Genomic DNA, 16141 nt, shown 5'->3' on the forward strand with positions numbered 1-16141 from the left:
CAGAGGATAAGTTCCCGGGTTCCTTCTATACCTCAAGAGGTTTCTGACATTTCAAATAACTTCCCAGATGACAGTTGCCCAAACAGATGGTTTGAGGGTCGTAAATTTGAAGTGAGAGAGACTGATAAATGACACACCTTATAGCTGAGGGTTGTCCCTGGTGGAAATCTGACGAGGTAGTTGGGAATTGAATTCAAGCTTCACTTTCTCCATCTAAGACCAACTACTTCACACTCTAGGGCACAGGTGCAAGTTTAGCTTCATTAATTAATGAGGAAGTTTTGATCTATATGTCTGTCTTCTAACTTTGGCTTTCCAGTGTTTTTCTCTAGATTCTGATTTTTAAAATATATTTGTTTTCCTATTTTATTGTATATATTTTTTCACCTCAAATCTGTTATAAAATCAGGTGAATGACTGCTAAAATAAACCAGTTGTGGTGGTGGTATTTTAATTACTCGGTTGAAGAAAATTAAATCGGGAGCATCAGTTTGTCAAATTATCTCCATTTGGCCTCTTGATAAAAAATAATAATAACACATCAAACCAGACTTCATCATCTTTTGTACTGTGTTAAATTGTTAAAAAGGAATTCTTAAAAAACAGAGGATATTTTGAAACCATTTACACTCCGTAAGTGTATATACAGTCATGTACCAGTTAGCCCACCTTAAATATACATAATGTGAAGTCAAAGATTGTGCCAGATTTAATTCCTTTTGTCTAGAGGGAAGTAGTGAAGATCTGGGTCTACTGCTTCATGGCTTTCTATTAGATATTCTGAATCAAATTATCTATTTTTCTCCCATTTCTAATGTGTTTATTTTACTAAAATGAAATGTTCCCCCCAAAAAGTAGTCTCAATAATTCCTACTGATGCTATCCAGTGGTCGATATCTTTATTCCAATCACACTATTATTTTCTAGTTTTAAGTTGAAAATCAATGAGGAAAATCATGATATAAAAATCCCCCAAATACCGTATATTGAACAGAATATTCATTTTATTATATGCATGTATGTTTGTGTAAAACTGTCTTTAAAAAAAAGTTTTTTAATTTGTTCTAGGTTTTGGACACGCCATATTTACTAAATGCGGATTGGAAATACTATCTCTCTGGCATGGTATTTAACAAACCAGATATTCATCTCACTTTTGAACAAGTTTACAGGTATAAATAATTGCATCATGCATTTTTTGCTACTTAGAATGTTGTGTTTTTACAATGAGAATTTTGCTTTCAACATGGCTTTAATTTTAATGGTCAACTTTCCAGTTTTAGAAGTAAACTGTTCTCTGGTCTTAGCAGTAAGACCAAAAAGATAATCCTTTCCCTGAAAGCCTTCTAGGCCTTAGGATGGTGCTGTCCCAAGCCGCCCTGTCTTAATTACTAGAATTCACTGGTAACAGTGACCCTAAAATGCATTCTTGTTTAAGAATCACCCTGCCCCAAGTAAATGCCATATAACAAGAATTCATTGGATGGGTCTGTTGATGGAAATAGTCAATAAACATGGGAATTCCCTGGAGGTTCAGTGGTTAGAACTTGGTGCTTTCACTGCCATGGCCCAGGTTTAATCCCTGGTCAGGGAACTAAGATCCCGAAAGTCATGGTGTGGCAAAAAAAAAAAAAAGAAAAAGAAAAAAATCAATAAACAAGTCTATAATAGGAATAGAAAAGAGTTTCATTTGAGCCAAACTGAGGACTACAGCCCCAGAGACAGCCTCTCAGATAGCTCTGAGGAATTGTTCCAGAGAACCATGGCTTTCAGAATAGTTTTATATCTTGTCAGAACAAAGAACATTAAACAAGTCAGGGATACATTCATTAAAGTTTTCAAAAAAAAAAAAAAACAGATCAGGATATACACAGTGAGTCACTATGACCTTGGCACCTGGGAAGGGAGTCTTATCATCGAAGGTGTACCAACATAGATGTCCCCGGGAGGGAGATATTTAATCTTTATTTTTTACATGGACATTCTCTACTTCTGGTCAATGCACCCTTTTCTTTCATAATTAAAGTCGATGTACAGTGTGTATTTGACAGGCCACAGACAGCTTGTTTTAGTTAGCATAAAATTTGAGTTAAATCATGTAGAAGCCAGAATGACTTCCCGAGACCTCAGTATGTGAACATTTCCTTTGTCAGGTCCAAATCTCAGACATGCTAATTGCAGTGCAGCTGGAGATCCAGGCTGTACAGTCAGGCTGCCTGGGCTCCAGTCCTGGCTCTACCACTGGGGCCTTTGTGATCTTGGGCAGTTCCACTTCCTGTCGCTTCAATAGGGATGATGATGATAGTAGTCTGAGTATTACCAGCTCCCCGTCACCTCTAGCGCATGAGACAGCAAACAAGCAGCACAGGTGTCAATCCTCCCCACACCTCGCCTCCATGGCAGACATTGGTCATCAACTGTGGTCTTCTGCTTTGCCCAGAGGGTCACAGGAGCCCTCTCAACAGCATATTCTCGGTAGACATTTTCAATGCATTGGAGTTTCTGTGCACACTTAATCCATCCCTAGGCTTAGAGGAGGAGGCCGAGCTCCTTGGCCTGGTCTGCCAGCTCTCTGTGATTCTGGCACCTGTGGAACTCTCTGGTCTTACCTCTGTTGGTTAGTGTATCAGACTCTCTGTTCCAATGCCAACCTACTTGGGGCTCCCTGGAGAGGAGTGTCACACCTCTTGGGGATGTGGGAAAGTTGCTTCTCCCAGGCATCCCTCGGGACCGGAGGGCCTTGGCTGCTGCACAAGGAAGAGGCGCCCCAGGAGGTGGCCATCTGGGTGGCGAGGATATGCATCAGATGAGGCCACCCTGCTTAGCTCAGCCGAGGAGGCGTTTGTCACATTTTAAAGAAGCACGGAGAAGTGAGGCCAAGTTAGGTTTATAGCCGAAGTGGACCAACCGTTTGGATGTTTGTTGCCCCCTCCCTATCTCCATCCTACCCTTAGTCCAACCTTAAGTTTAGTAGGTGAAGCTCAACCCTGGAAACATGGACGGAGATGGTCTGGCAGGGGCTTGATAGAGTTTTAATCTTTTATGAAATCTTTTAATGATAGTGCTTTGTAACTTACCTCTTTCTGACATCTGTTGTTTTTTTTAGATTAGAGTTTATTTCTTCCCAATTTGTAAACTTGTTATTACTCACAGCACGGGAAAGAACACAAAGGACACAGATAGAAGGATGTAGTATTTACCAGTCCTAGTGTATCTGTTGCAAACATGGGACATTTAGTAAAACAGGGAACGAAGTCAGGAATGGCGGGCACCCGGGGGATTCGTGCAGCCACTGGTGATGGCCTTCTGTGTCGACACCCAGATGCCACGTCTGTGGTCACAGATTAAACAAAGACGAACAGTTCGCCTTTCTCTCCATCCTTAGCAGTGGACAGAGGTAGCCACAACTGTCTTTCTGGATCCTGATTTCTCTGTTTATTCCCTCAGTGATTGCAAAGAAAATAAAGGCATTTATGCCACACTTAAGCTAGAGAACACCTACAATATCAGTGAATTTCTCAGCATTAAAGAGGTGAGTAATTAGAACCAATCAGGAAATTGACATTTCTTTACTAAATTCAGTTGTCTTTTTTGTTTTTTGATGAAAGTCACATAAGATAAAAATTAACCATTTTAAAGTGACTTTAGTACATTTGCAAGGCTATGCAACTCTCACCTCTACCTAATTCCAAAACATTTGCAGCACCCCCGACCGGTTGACTTTCTTGAGGCATGAGTTTCTCTAGCAGATGATGGAAGATCCTCTCCAGGGGCCTCCCTGCAGACACTTCACGGGGAAAGAGTTTATCCTTTGAGTGTCCCTCTTCCTGGAGGCACAAACCCCACTTGTTTCCCAGGGATACTGACTCTCCCAGACCAGCCATCCTTTTCTGTCACATCCCTGAGTGGGGACAAGAACCGTGGCCCACAGAGTCCTCACTCCTTATGAATGATGGCTGTGGCCCCAGGGCTCCCAGGTAGGCCCTTAGCAAGAGACAGAGTGGCAACAAGGATGGAAGGGACAGAAGGGAATGACCTCTCCTCCTCCTTTGCCCAGACCGGCACCCAAGTCTTGAGTGTTCAGACTCCAAGGAGAGACCCCTGCAGAGCACACTGGCTGGAGGAAGGGGCAAGGGGGCTTCAGCAGCCCAGGCCTAGGGCGCCTTTAGCCTAGGCTGTGCCCACTCCCTCATACCTGGAGGCCTTCTGGCCTTCTCAGCTGTGCAGGAGAGAATCTTAAGGAACGTTCTTTCTTCTGGGCTTCCGATATAGAAGCAATTACCGAGGAAAATCAAGGGCAGAGGTTGTTCCCCAAACCCCATGGCTTACCCACTGAGGCATCACAGAAAGCTTCCGGGGTTGCCATGAGGCCACAACAGCCTGATGATTTTCAGATGTGAAGAGGTTTATTTGAAAGCTGTATGCAAATTTCGGATTCTCTTCCCTAAATATAGCTTGCATGTATTTATAAGTAAAATACAATTTTGCAAGCAAGCCCTAATCAATGCCCTCTACTCATTTACTCATTATGCCATGTGCCATTTTCTTGGTGCACCACGATGCGTAGGGTGGGAGAGTGCCCTAGACACGCAGGCCCCCGAGTCATGAGCCACGTTCCCGTTGATCTCAAGTCTCTCTATTACCCAAGTCCAGTGCATGCTGTCCCCTTCCCCTGGAAAGCAGCCTGCCCGGCCCCTTTCAGCATCTCTGTTTGTCAAGACTTGCTCAGAAGCCACCTCCTCTCTGTTGCCCTCCCCAGCCTCCTGCCTTGAAAGGCTCTGTCCCTGGTGTCCCAATGCATTTCATGTGCCTTTATCACGACACTGCCTCTTCCCTTTGAGATCTTTGAGGGTGGAGATGCAATATGATTTTGTTTTGCATTCCACCTCTTCACATAGTGCTTGGCATAAGGCATAGGGAAGAAGGCAGGGAGGCGGGGAAGGAATGGGAGGGGAGAGAAGAGAACCGGGAAGAAACGCCAGTCAGGTACATGTGCATTTGTTTTGGCCTGTGTAATTTTATTGCTCTTTTAAAGCATTAAGTAGGTGAAGTTTTTGGAGAAGAGTGGATTTATTTATATCTTTCCTTTTTATTATGCAGCATACCGGAAACATAAATAATAATTTTGAAAATATGAATATAAGAATTGACAATATAGTTCTGCTGGATGAGGCAGGAAGAAGAAACCTTATGGATTTCAGCTCTTCAGGAATAGACAAAATAGACTATGGTGCCTTCATGGCTGCGGTACGACCCATATGTTCGCACTTGATCTTTTGGGGAAAAGTTAGGGCATCGTGTGTGTGTGTTTATATATATATATATAAAATGTTTTTTGTTTTTATTTTTGTTTTTTTATTGAGATGAGATTCACTCAACATGAAATTAACTCTTTTACCAAGTGAGCAATTCACTAGAATTTAGTATAATCACAATGTTACATAACTATCATCTCTATCTAGTTCCAAAGCACCTTCATCACCCCAAAAGAAAGCCTCGATTCCATTAAGCAGTTGTTCCCCATTTCCCACTCCCAGCCCCTGGCAACCATCACTCTATGTTCAGTTTCTATGAATTTACCTATTTTGGATATTTCATATGAATGGAATCATACAGTATATGACCTTTTGTGTCTGATAACCTTAACTGGTCCATTTCATGTAGCCCAAGTTTTTTGAGATTCATGTACATTACAGCATATATCAGTATTTTATTTCTCTTTATGGTTGCATACAAATAATACTGTGTGTATAAGCAAGAATGCAGATGTGTCTAGCTTTAGAGTGTCTAGCCTTACTTTATGGTTATGGACCCATGTTCACTCTGTTGCTTATTACATGTTGTTAAGGTTCAAAAATCCCATATCCATAACACAGCTTTTTACACCTCTTTTGTAGACTGGGAAAAATCCCACAAAAGTGAATCTTTTATCATTTGCAAATGATCTAGAAGTAAAAGCCAACCATTTGGTGAGTTCAAACGGTCCGGTTCAAGGCTGTCATTGTTGTAGATGTGAAATGTCAGTACCGTTCTTAGAGAAGCTATGGAAGCCTTGTTTAAACACGCCCCTCTGTGCACGTTAAAAGTTCCCATCAGCAGCCATTGCCACACGGCCTCACAGTCCGTGAGCGTGTGAAGGTTCCCAGGGCACCTTCAGGGTGCAGGCTCTTCCCAGCCTCTGCTCGTGGTGCTGCTGCCCTCACTGCTTCAGCACCGGACCTGCTTTCACTCCGTCCACCCCTCCACTGCCAAACACCTGTGCACACATTTTCTTGCAGTGCAGGGAATGGTAACTGAGGATGTGGGAGGGAGATCCCGTTTGGTGCTTTGCATCGCCAATAATGAGCAGATAAGGGAGGGCAAAGACACCATCCAAACCCCATAAGCTTCCCCATTACCAGCTTCCCTGCTGGTTGGTGACTAATGGCTGTAACTGGTCCCTTTCACAAAGCAGCAGACCTGGACTCTGGGGGAAGACCAGGATTTAAATCCTGAGTCAGCCTCTTCCTAACTGTGGGAACTTAGGCACAATATTTCACCCCTATGTGCCTCAGTTTCCTCATCTGTTAAATGGAGGCAGTAGTAACGCTTGTTAGATGTTACTATACTAAAAACGATTTAAGTGTGGGTTAAATAAAATTTCTCAGTTGATTGAGCCTTGGTTTTCTCATCTGTAAAATGAAGCTATAGCTACTGTAAAGCGGCTTTACAGTGGCTTTATTATGGTGAAGTGAGAGAGAGAGAGAGAAGGCAGCCTCAGGCATTCAGAAAGAACCGATGCGGGTGGGTTATTGCTGAGAGTTCATGGTTCCATGATTTGAAAGAGGGCGTCTTGGCACCATCCCTCCAAGTTCGTCATCATATAAGAAGGGTTGCATACTTCTGTCCTGATTAGAGAGAGTGCTCCAGAGTCTGGAAACAGGTACTAATATTTATTTACTTTATTCTCTTTGTAGCCCCAAGGAAATTTGAAACAGACCCTGAAAAATAATGCAGGAATCTTAAGAAATATTCATCGTGATGAAATCATTCCTTTGCAAAAATTAATGGTAACAATCAACAACCTTTGATATTTCGCTGTGACCTGGGCAAACTCTGTTTCACCTAGCTTAATGATATATTCATATGTCACGCGTAGGTCAAATTTGGTTAACCTCAGGCTAAGAAATTGAGCTATTTTTAAAATAAATGATAGTAGCTGGGCTTTGAAGAGGACATATTTTCAATTTTCACCACAGATTTTCTGCCTTTTTGTTGCCTTTTTCTATTTGAGTGTGAACAGTTATTTTAAATCTGTGGTTGCCTCCTATGTTTTTCTCTCGTTTCCATGGCCTTAAACAGGCTCACCTAAGCCGTGCAGCAGCTGAAGTGCTGGACTCACTCTTACTTAGTTTATTATTATCAAACTCTCTGTCTTCATACCCTGCCATGAAATATGTGAGGCAAGGCGATGCCCTTTCTTTCCACATTCATTTAGCTCTACTCCCTGTTCTGATGTTCTTTGCCCCTCTCTTCCATCCAGCTTTCTCACTTTTCCTTTCTTTTTTTTCCTCTCTGCCTTCTGGCTTCTTTCCTAAATGCCAGAAAGGCAGTTTGTAACAGAGAAAGAACATGGGCTCTGGAGTCAGGTCGACCTGATTTCAAATCTTGCTTCTGCCTCCCCGAAGTCCTTTGGCTTTCAGTTTTCTCATCTAAAAGTGGTGGGGAAGGGTCCTTGCCTCACTGTTACCTGGCTCTTGGACATGAAGGATCTGACCTCCCAGAGGGACTCTGCAAAAAGGAGCCATTATTATTATGCTTGCATGTGGGAGGGTCATGTTTGCAGTCATCAAGGGGACGACTGCGTGGGAACCAGGTTACAGAGTCAGCCTGCTCAGGTTTGAAGAAGCTTATTCGTCCGTTTGACTCCAACTTCAGAATCTTCTAGAACTAGTGTTTACCATCTCTCTCTTCATTTCTCCTCCTGCCTTTCTAATTCAGTCGAGTCTTCACAAAGTCCTCCTCTACAGTTTTCTTAATTTGTGTGCTGCACTCATCACAGTTCTCTCTCTGCTATACTTTATGCCTAGCACAAATACGTTAACGTTTTAAGCTGGTGTTGACATGTTCCTTAAGTGCTTTCCTTCAAGTAGACACAGGACTCCTTGGCCTTTTCAGAGTTGGGGCAACCTACAATTAGGCAAGTTGTTCTGTGGATATGACCTACACTCTAAACCAGGGGTTAGCAAACTGTGGCCCTGAAAACTGCAGCCCATGGGCCCCATCCGGCCTGCTGCCTGTATTTATTTATTTACTTACTTATTTGTTTATTTATTTATTTTTGCCACGCCTTGCGGCATGCAGGATCTTAGTTCCCTGATCAGGGATCGAACCTGGTTCCCCAGTTAGTGGAAGCTCAGAGTCCTAACCACTGGACCACCAGGGAATTCCTCTGCTGCCTGTTTTTACAAATAAAGTTTGACTGGAACACAGCCAGGCCCACCTAGTTTACAGATGATCTGTGGCTGCTTTTGGCTACAAGGGCAAAGTTGAGCGATTAGGACAGGGTATGGTCCACAAAGTCTACAGTATATACTATCTGGTCCTTAACCGATAAAGTTTGCCAATTCCTCATCTAAACCATGCAGATTAAGCCACTCTTGTTGAACAGGTTTTACTGTAAACAATGCCTGCCACTTTGAGCAAACCTGATTCAACAGAGTTTTGTGGCTACCTTACACATGGTGTGCTGCCCTTTGAAGCTCTAGAATATGTATCCCAATTTTCTTCTTCAGGTTTTCTTATACCCAAATATGTGAGGTGCATATTGTTCCTCGTGTCTGTTGTTTTTTCTCGAATGAAACTATTACAGAGTAAAGTCGGATTTGATGGCTGACTTATGGGTGGGGGGGATACAGAGCACGTGATCTTGCAGCTTCATGTAACAGGTCAGGAAATATGATCTGTGTTTATTCACCAGAGTGCTGTGCACCCAAAATTGAAGGAGCTTCAACAGAAAAGCAGTGGATTGGGGGTAAGGATTTGTTTTCTTTCTCTGTCTTGGGGTCTTCTTACAAAAGCACACACAGACTTTCAGAGATGTTGGGTTTTGCAGGTACTTTAAGTAAAATCAAGTCTCAGTTATCCACCCATTTTAAACACCAAATTGGGTTTTCCCACCCTCTCCTTTCTACAAGGACCTCTGTAAATGAAGACCGCATCCTGGCATGTTATGTACACAGGAGAAAGCTGTTTTTGGATGTGTAGGATGCAAGTATAGGTGGTACATCAGTCACTTTTACAGAGATAATGCTGCTTGACAAACAGCCTCCAAATCCCAGTGCCTTCCACACACAAACTTTCACTCTCACTAGAAAACCAGTACAGTACCACCCCATCTGTGTTCCATTGGCCAAAGCAAGTCACAGAGCCAAGCTCACCATCATGGGGTGGGGACGTATACCCATCTCCTGGGAAGCCAAGCCAGGGAAGATGTCACTAATCATGAACAGCTAGTAGAGTCTTAACTAGCAAGTCATGGGGGTGTGGGGCTGAGTTAACAGTACTCGCATCAACATACAAACTGTCTGATGAAATTCTTTTATCACTTGATACCGTGTCGACCGTTGCTGTGTTTTCCAGGTGAAAGTGGCCAATATCAGTCTCGTTTTGGATTCTGCTCAGGACTTCATCACAAATCGAATCTCCACAATTATTGCTGAAGTAAGTTGTTATGCCAATAAGTGGGTGTGTGACCATAACTGCATGATTACATAGAGTATGGTAGAGTCATTTTAATGGCTCTATTACTCTTTGATGTCTTTCCAGGAAAGTAAGAAGTATGGGAATTCGATAATGAGCTACTTTGAACGTTATCTGCAGTGGGTCAAGATCTCTGTAAGTGGTTTATCGTTGATGAACATAAGGGGGCTGTGTCTTGGGATAGTTATTTTCTAGGATAAAATCAGGAGGAAATCAAATTAAATCCACAGAAATTAGACAGAAGATAAGTAAAAGGACCTTGAATGTAGGAGCCACAGGTGGAGGCACCATGAGACTCAGCACAAGTGTGTCCATGCTGGGCAGCTTCCCGGGCCTGCCCACCACGGACAGCATGCCCCTTGCATTCTCCCCCGGCTCCCTTTGCTCATTGCTGTAGGGATTCTGGTCTCCTCGACTGTGTCTCCCCTGGCAAACCGTGAGCTCCTTACATTAGAGTCCATTTGCAGCTGTGGTTTGTACACACCCTGGGCAGCACTGAACCTGCTATGTCATTGGTGTATTTGTCGACTAGGGGGCTTAAACAACAGGAGCTTATTTTCGCACAGTTCTGGAGGCTGGAAGTCCAAGATCAGAGTGTCGGCAGGTTGGTTTCTTCTGAGGCCTGTTTCCTTGGTTTGTCGGTGGCCGTCTTCCCCTTGTGTCCCCACGTGGTCTTCCTTCTGTGTCTGTGTCCAAATTTCTTTTATAAAGACACCAGTCCTATTGGATTAGTCATCTTAGTGACCTAATTTTACCTGAATTCCCTCTTTGAAGACCCTATCTCCATATACAGTCACGTTCTGAGGTATGGGAGGTTAGGACTTTGACATGGGAACCTTTGGGGGACAAAATTTGGTCCATAAAGTTAAGTCTCCATGAATAAATGAGTAGAGAGAAGTGGAGGAGCAGAGTGAAGTTTCCAGTGGCGCACGCAACCTATGGAGAATTATAGTATCTTTTCTCCACACCCTCTCCAGCATTTATTATATGTAGACTTTTTGATGATGATCATTCTGACTGGTGTGAAGTAATACCACATTGTAGTTTTGATTTGCATTTCTCTAAGAATGAGCAATGTTGAGCATCTTTTTATGTGCCTGTTGGCCATCTGTATGTCTTCTTTGGAGAAATGTCTATTTAGGTCTTTTGTCTTTTTGGATTGGGTTGTTTGTTTTTTTTGTTATTGAGCTGTATGAGCTGTTTGTATATTTTGGAAATTAAGCTCTTGTTGGTCACATCGTTTGCAAATATTTTCTCCCATTCCTTAGGTTGTCTTTTTGTTTTATTTATGGTTTCCTTTGCTGTGCAAAAACTTTTAAGTTTAATTAGGTCTCATCGCTTTATTATTGCTTTTGTTTCCATTACTCTAACAAGAGGGATCCAAAAAATATTGCTGCAATTTATGTCAAAGAGTGTTCTGCCTATGGTTTCCTCTAGGAGTTTTATAGTATCCAGTCTTACATTTAGGTCTTTAATCCCTTTTGAGTTTATTTTTGTATATGGTCTTAGAGAATGTTCTAATTTCATTCTTTTACATGTAGCTATCCAGTTTTCCCAGCACCACTAATTGAAGAGACTGTCTTTTCTCCATTGTATATTCTTGTCTCCTTTGTCATAGATTAATTGACCATTAGTGCATGGGTTTATTTCTGGGCTTTCTATCCTGTTCCATTGATCCACGTGTACCCTTACCCCACTTTTTATAAAACTAACAGTGAAAAAGCCTAAAAAGAGAGTGTATACGGTTGTTTGAGCTTGGAGAAACATAATGTTATTAATATGGGCTGCCTTGTAAGGTAGAGGTGGAAGAAAAGGGGGAGATGAGCCAACCAATAAAGGAAAAGAAATAAGGCACACTCCCCACCCCAGGAACTAGCATCTAGCTTATTGTACTTACTCCAGAGTTTTTTGAATGAATAAATGTTGTTTTCTTAAGCTAATGGGATTGGAGCATCTGTCTGTGATTCATTAAACTTGTTTAGTCTTACCTCAGTAATGAGTACTTTGTTTTCTGTCTTCTGTCAGCAGGTCCTGCCATTTTTGTAAATAAAGTTTTATTGGCACACAGCCACACCCATTTGTTCATATATTGTCGGTGGCTGTTTTCGCCCCACCATGGCAGAGTGGAGCAGTTGCGACAGATATATCTCAGCCCAGCCTGCAAAGTCTAAAATATTTACCCTCTGGCCCTTTATAGAAAAAAGTCTGCCAACCCCTGTTCTAAAATGTAGACTTATTCATTACCTAACTTTCCACTTTTTTCCCACATCCTTTGTCAGACTACAAAGGGGTCGGGTAAGAAATTCAGACTGAGGCACTGTGCTGACCACGTATACTCTTTAAGTCTCTGCAGAGTCCAGCAAGATGGGTCTTACTTTTCCAAATAACAAACCAGGGAACTAAAAACCGAGGCTCAGAGAGAATTGGGGTCTTCCTTTCAAGTACATACTTTTTTATGTCATAGAACTCATCCATAGAAATCAGCTATCAGCTCCATATCCAGAGGGCCTAAGGATTCTTTTTGTGAACAGGCCAGAAGTGAATAGGGTGTTTAATTTTATTCTTGTGGAATTTTGTGGGTGTGGCTCCATCAAAGTTTGCCTGTTTTTCTTACCCCTATAGATCACTGAGCAAATGGCAGCCTGCAAACCAGTGGCCACTGCCCTAGATTCGGCTATTGATGTCTTTCTGTGCAGCTACATTATCGACCCCCTGGTAAGAATTTCATCTTTCAAAAGAAGAAAACACAATAAACTCATTATCTTTGATTTTTTTTTTCAGATGGTAGTTCACACTATAATATAAAATAGGTTTCTGCTTGGGTCTGTTACAGTTGTAGAATCCAAGACCTAAGATCTAAAATGTAGATGAATGTGTTCTGACACTAATAAGCTAGAAAAGTCAAAGTCCTCACTGCGTATCTTCATTCCTTACTTGAATTTTATTTACAGAAGTCAAGAGACCCTCATGAAGAAAACTGTTTGTCTGAAATAATTAGAAAGGAACATCACTGGTATGCAGATGGCCAATATTCCAAAGGACTCTTAGTGCAGCTATATATGTAACCCTAAAGCTATAGCAAACTTAGTTTAATTTTTGAGTTAACAGCCCTTTAAGATGTTGCCATTGGGCTGGTAAGTTCCAGTTAACCAAGTTTATTCCTCAGCTCTGTTCACTCCTCGATATACACTGACTCTCTCCATGAGTCAATCCTCTCATTCCGTTCACCTAAAGCACCTCAGTGGCTTACTGTTAATACCACAGGAAGGATCAGGATCCTTACTGTTACGCTCTAGGCCCTGCATGATTGGGTACCTGCCCATTGGCACATTTTGTACTATCTGATCACTTTTCTCACTGTGCTTCAGTGTTTTCTTTCATTTCTTTATCTACTCCAATAAAGATGTTAAAAAAAAAAAAATCTAGGTTTCCCCACCCCAGGGCCTTTGCATATGCCAGTTCCGCTGCCTAGAAATTAGACACAAGCTCCTTCTCCCTCTCTCTCTCTCTCATTCTTCCCCTCCACACCCATACCCCACCTAGCTGACTCCTCTAGGTCTTATAATATAATGGTTGAGAACACAGACTCTGAATTCAGATTCCACTCCTACATTTTCTGAACTCCGTGACGTGGAAAAATTATTTATCTTTTCTGAGCTTCTTCACCTTAATAGGGTTGTTTTGATGGTTCAAAGAGAGACTACATGGAAAGCCCTTAACACCTTTCCTGGTACATTAACACATTCCATAAATGTTTGCTGTTATTAGCTGTTGTTCCATTTTCGGGTCTTAGCTCAAACATACCTTTTTTTCTGGAAAGGTTTTTCTGATCTTCCCAACTACATTTGGCTCCCTTTTGTACACTCCCATGGAACTTTCTGCTTTTCCTGTAGAGATGTTTTTGCTGTTTGTATTGTACATCGGTGTGGCTCTTTGGTAAGACCTGTCCCCCGCAACACACACTAGACTCTGAACTCAGTGAGCACTAGCTGTGTGTTCACTGCTGTGACCCTGTCATCTGGAGTGTTGTCTGGCACAGGCCGTAGGATGATCAGATAGCTGCCTGTCACAGTACATTCAGATTGCTCTATCCGTCCGTCTCTCTGTTCCATTATCACTTGTCTCTGTGGGAGGGACTTTTGTACCTGGATGGAAATGATCCTGCCACTTTCCCAGCCATGCAGATCCCCCGCCTTGGTCTCCTGGCTGCTTCCCTCCCCTTCTGACTTTGTACCCTTTTGTCTGCTGCTTGGAGCCCCTGCTGATGGCTTTGATTAAAGCCCTCATTAGGGGAGCCCTCGGTTAGTTAGGCTGGTTCATTCTGAACTGATCTCCTTGCGCCCAGTCTCCACTGCCTGCCCGCAGCCAGTCAGATCACCCAACTAGCAGATGCCTCTCCAAAACAATCGGGGACCACTGGAGGGGAGGCCTGGAGGGTGCTCAGGAAGACTGTAGGCTAGAGCTTTGTAGCAGGTGGTTTAAAGAGTAAGGAAGAGTTCTGGCCTTTGGCTCTGCCAGGAAAATCGACTCCCGGCTGGCAAACGTGTTTCTTTTATATCTTGATTGTACCCAGAAGGATTGAGGCAGCTTCCAGTAAAAGGTATGGTTGTCATAAAGCTCTAAGCCTCTCAAAACAAGGTTGAAAGTGTAGAAATCTACCAATAAAAGAATATGTGGGAAAGGAGAACAAATTTACTGAAAATTCTGGGCCAAGTGATGCCACTCTGTCCAACGCTAAACTCAACCAGGAACAAAGCAGAAGCGCAGTGGCCGAGACATGAGGGTCTGGGCGGTTGTTTTTATGTCCGAGCTGCCTTTTACCTCCCAGTGGGCTGGGGAGGGCTGCTCTAGTGTTACAGGGTTGTCCTAAGGCAGGGGCCGCAGACTTGAGCCTCTACAGGGATCTGGAAGGTTGTAGATTTACAAAACAGGCCAAGGCCAGACGCTGGCTAGTGTCTGGTACCCACAGGGCCATACTGGTTGTGCACAGCCATCTCTGTTCTGATTGGTGGGTCAGGTTAAATAATGTTGGGTATCACCCCTGTAAGAGCTAGTGGTATGGCCTGCAACAAACTGAGGACAGATACCCCTGTTGAAGGAAGAACCATCACTCAGCTCCAGCTGATGTTGCCTTGTGGGAACGAGGGCTCAGCATTACGAGATCCAATTTGAGATTTTTCGAGAAAAGATGTAAAGCCAGGTTTCTGTGTGACATCTGACTTAGGAATATAGGCAGCTGTCTTTTAAAAAATACTTTAACATCACTTTTTAGGCAGAACAGGATTGAATTCAGCCCATGACCGTCCTTAAAGATTGGTTAAATTCATCATGGAACGTTTGTTGGGGGCATCGTTACGGTACCAAGCATTGCATCTGTTTTCTTCACATGATAGTGTTTTGGGATGAGGCTGCTGCCAATCCCACTGTTCAGAGGCAGAGCAAAGCCAGGAAGTTTAATGAGCCATCCTCACATCAGAACAACTCAGAGACGGATCTGAGCTCAGGCCTGCAGGCTGTCCGTGCTCTTATGGCTGGCCTCAAAGCCGGGAGCCGTCTAGTGGGATGGTTAGCTGTTGTTTGGGGGCGTCCTAGATGCTAAACCTTGCTTCAGCACTTGCTGCCTCTGTTCCTCATTTGTAAAATAAATATGACAATAGGATCTATTCAAGGTTTTCAGAAAGATGGAATGAATTATCATAACAGGTAGCACTTCACACAGTGGCCGGCTCATCTGAAGTTCACAAAGTTAGAATCCATTAAAAAAACTGCAAAATAAAGTTATTTTCCCCAAGCCAGTGTTGTTTTCCGTTTCCCATCTTCAAGCATCTAATCCTCATGATTTTCCTTTTTCCCCGCAGAATTTGTTTTGGTTTGGTATAGGAAAAGCTACCGCATTTTTACTTCCGGCTATCATTTTTGCTGTAAAGCTGGCTAAGTACTACCGTCGAATGGATTCTGAAGATGTATATGACGATGAGTAAGTAGACAAGAGGCTGGGGAATCATTTTCTAAGTGGCGCTACCTTCCAAGCACTTGCTAAAGAACGGCTCTGATGCAGTTAAACTCGATTTTTTTTTTTTTTATGATTATAACTATATGACATTCTTTTTTTTTTTAATTTATTTTTTTATACAGCAGGTTCTTATTAGTTATCCATTTTATACATATTGGTGTAATAGGTCATCCCTATTCAGATGAAATTTTTGTACTGGTTTTCTTATGCTTATTTTAACTATTTTTCCCCTTGCTTAATTGTCTCAGCTTCCTTAACCAGCCTTCTTATTTCTTGTTTGCAGTTCCTCTGTCTCGGGGACTTGGCACTTTACCTTATAACTGTTTTTACTAGTTTTCATTTTGGCTCCGTGGTCCACCCTTCACTCTGTGCCTGGTGAACTTGTAT

At 42.6% G+C, this 16141-nt stretch overlaps 1 protein-coding gene across 8 annotated transcripts in view; it reads left to right on the plus strand.

The window, feature by feature from the left end:
• PROM1 (prominin 1) overlaps positions 1 to 16141 on the plus strand; it is a 114185-nt gene that overhangs the window by 96984 nt on the left and 1060 nt on the right. For 7 of the 8 annotated variants that reach the window (XM_036853841.1, XM_036853838.1, XM_036853839.1 and 4 more), the window contains exons 14-23: positions 1069 to 1172; positions 3448 to 3532; positions 5101 to 5247; positions 5898 to 5969; positions 6957 to 7049; positions 8960 to 9013; positions 9622 to 9702; positions 9808 to 9876; positions 12364 to 12456; positions 15600 to 15718. In XM_036853841.1, the coding sequence (XP_036709736.1) occupies positions 1069 to 1172; positions 3448 to 3532; positions 5101 to 5247; positions 5898 to 5969; positions 6957 to 7049; positions 8960 to 9013; positions 9622 to 9702; positions 9808 to 9876; positions 12364 to 12456; positions 15600 to 15718 (917 nt within the window). The remainder of the gene's footprint in view (positions 1 to 1068; positions 1173 to 3447; positions 3533 to 5100; positions 5248 to 5897; positions 5970 to 6956; positions 7050 to 8959; positions 9014 to 9621; positions 9703 to 9807; positions 9877 to 12363; positions 12457 to 15599; positions 15719 to 16141) is intronic. The other variant, XM_036853843.1, reaches the window with a different exon arrangement.

Source organism: Balaenoptera musculus, chromosome 5, assembly GCF_009873245.2.
Source record: "Balaenoptera musculus isolate JJ_BM4_2016_0621 chromosome 5, mBalMus1.pri.v3, whole genome shotgun sequence".
NCBI classification, from domain to species: Eukaryota; Metazoa; Chordata; class Mammalia; order Artiodactyla; family Balaenopteridae; genus Balaenoptera; species Balaenoptera musculus.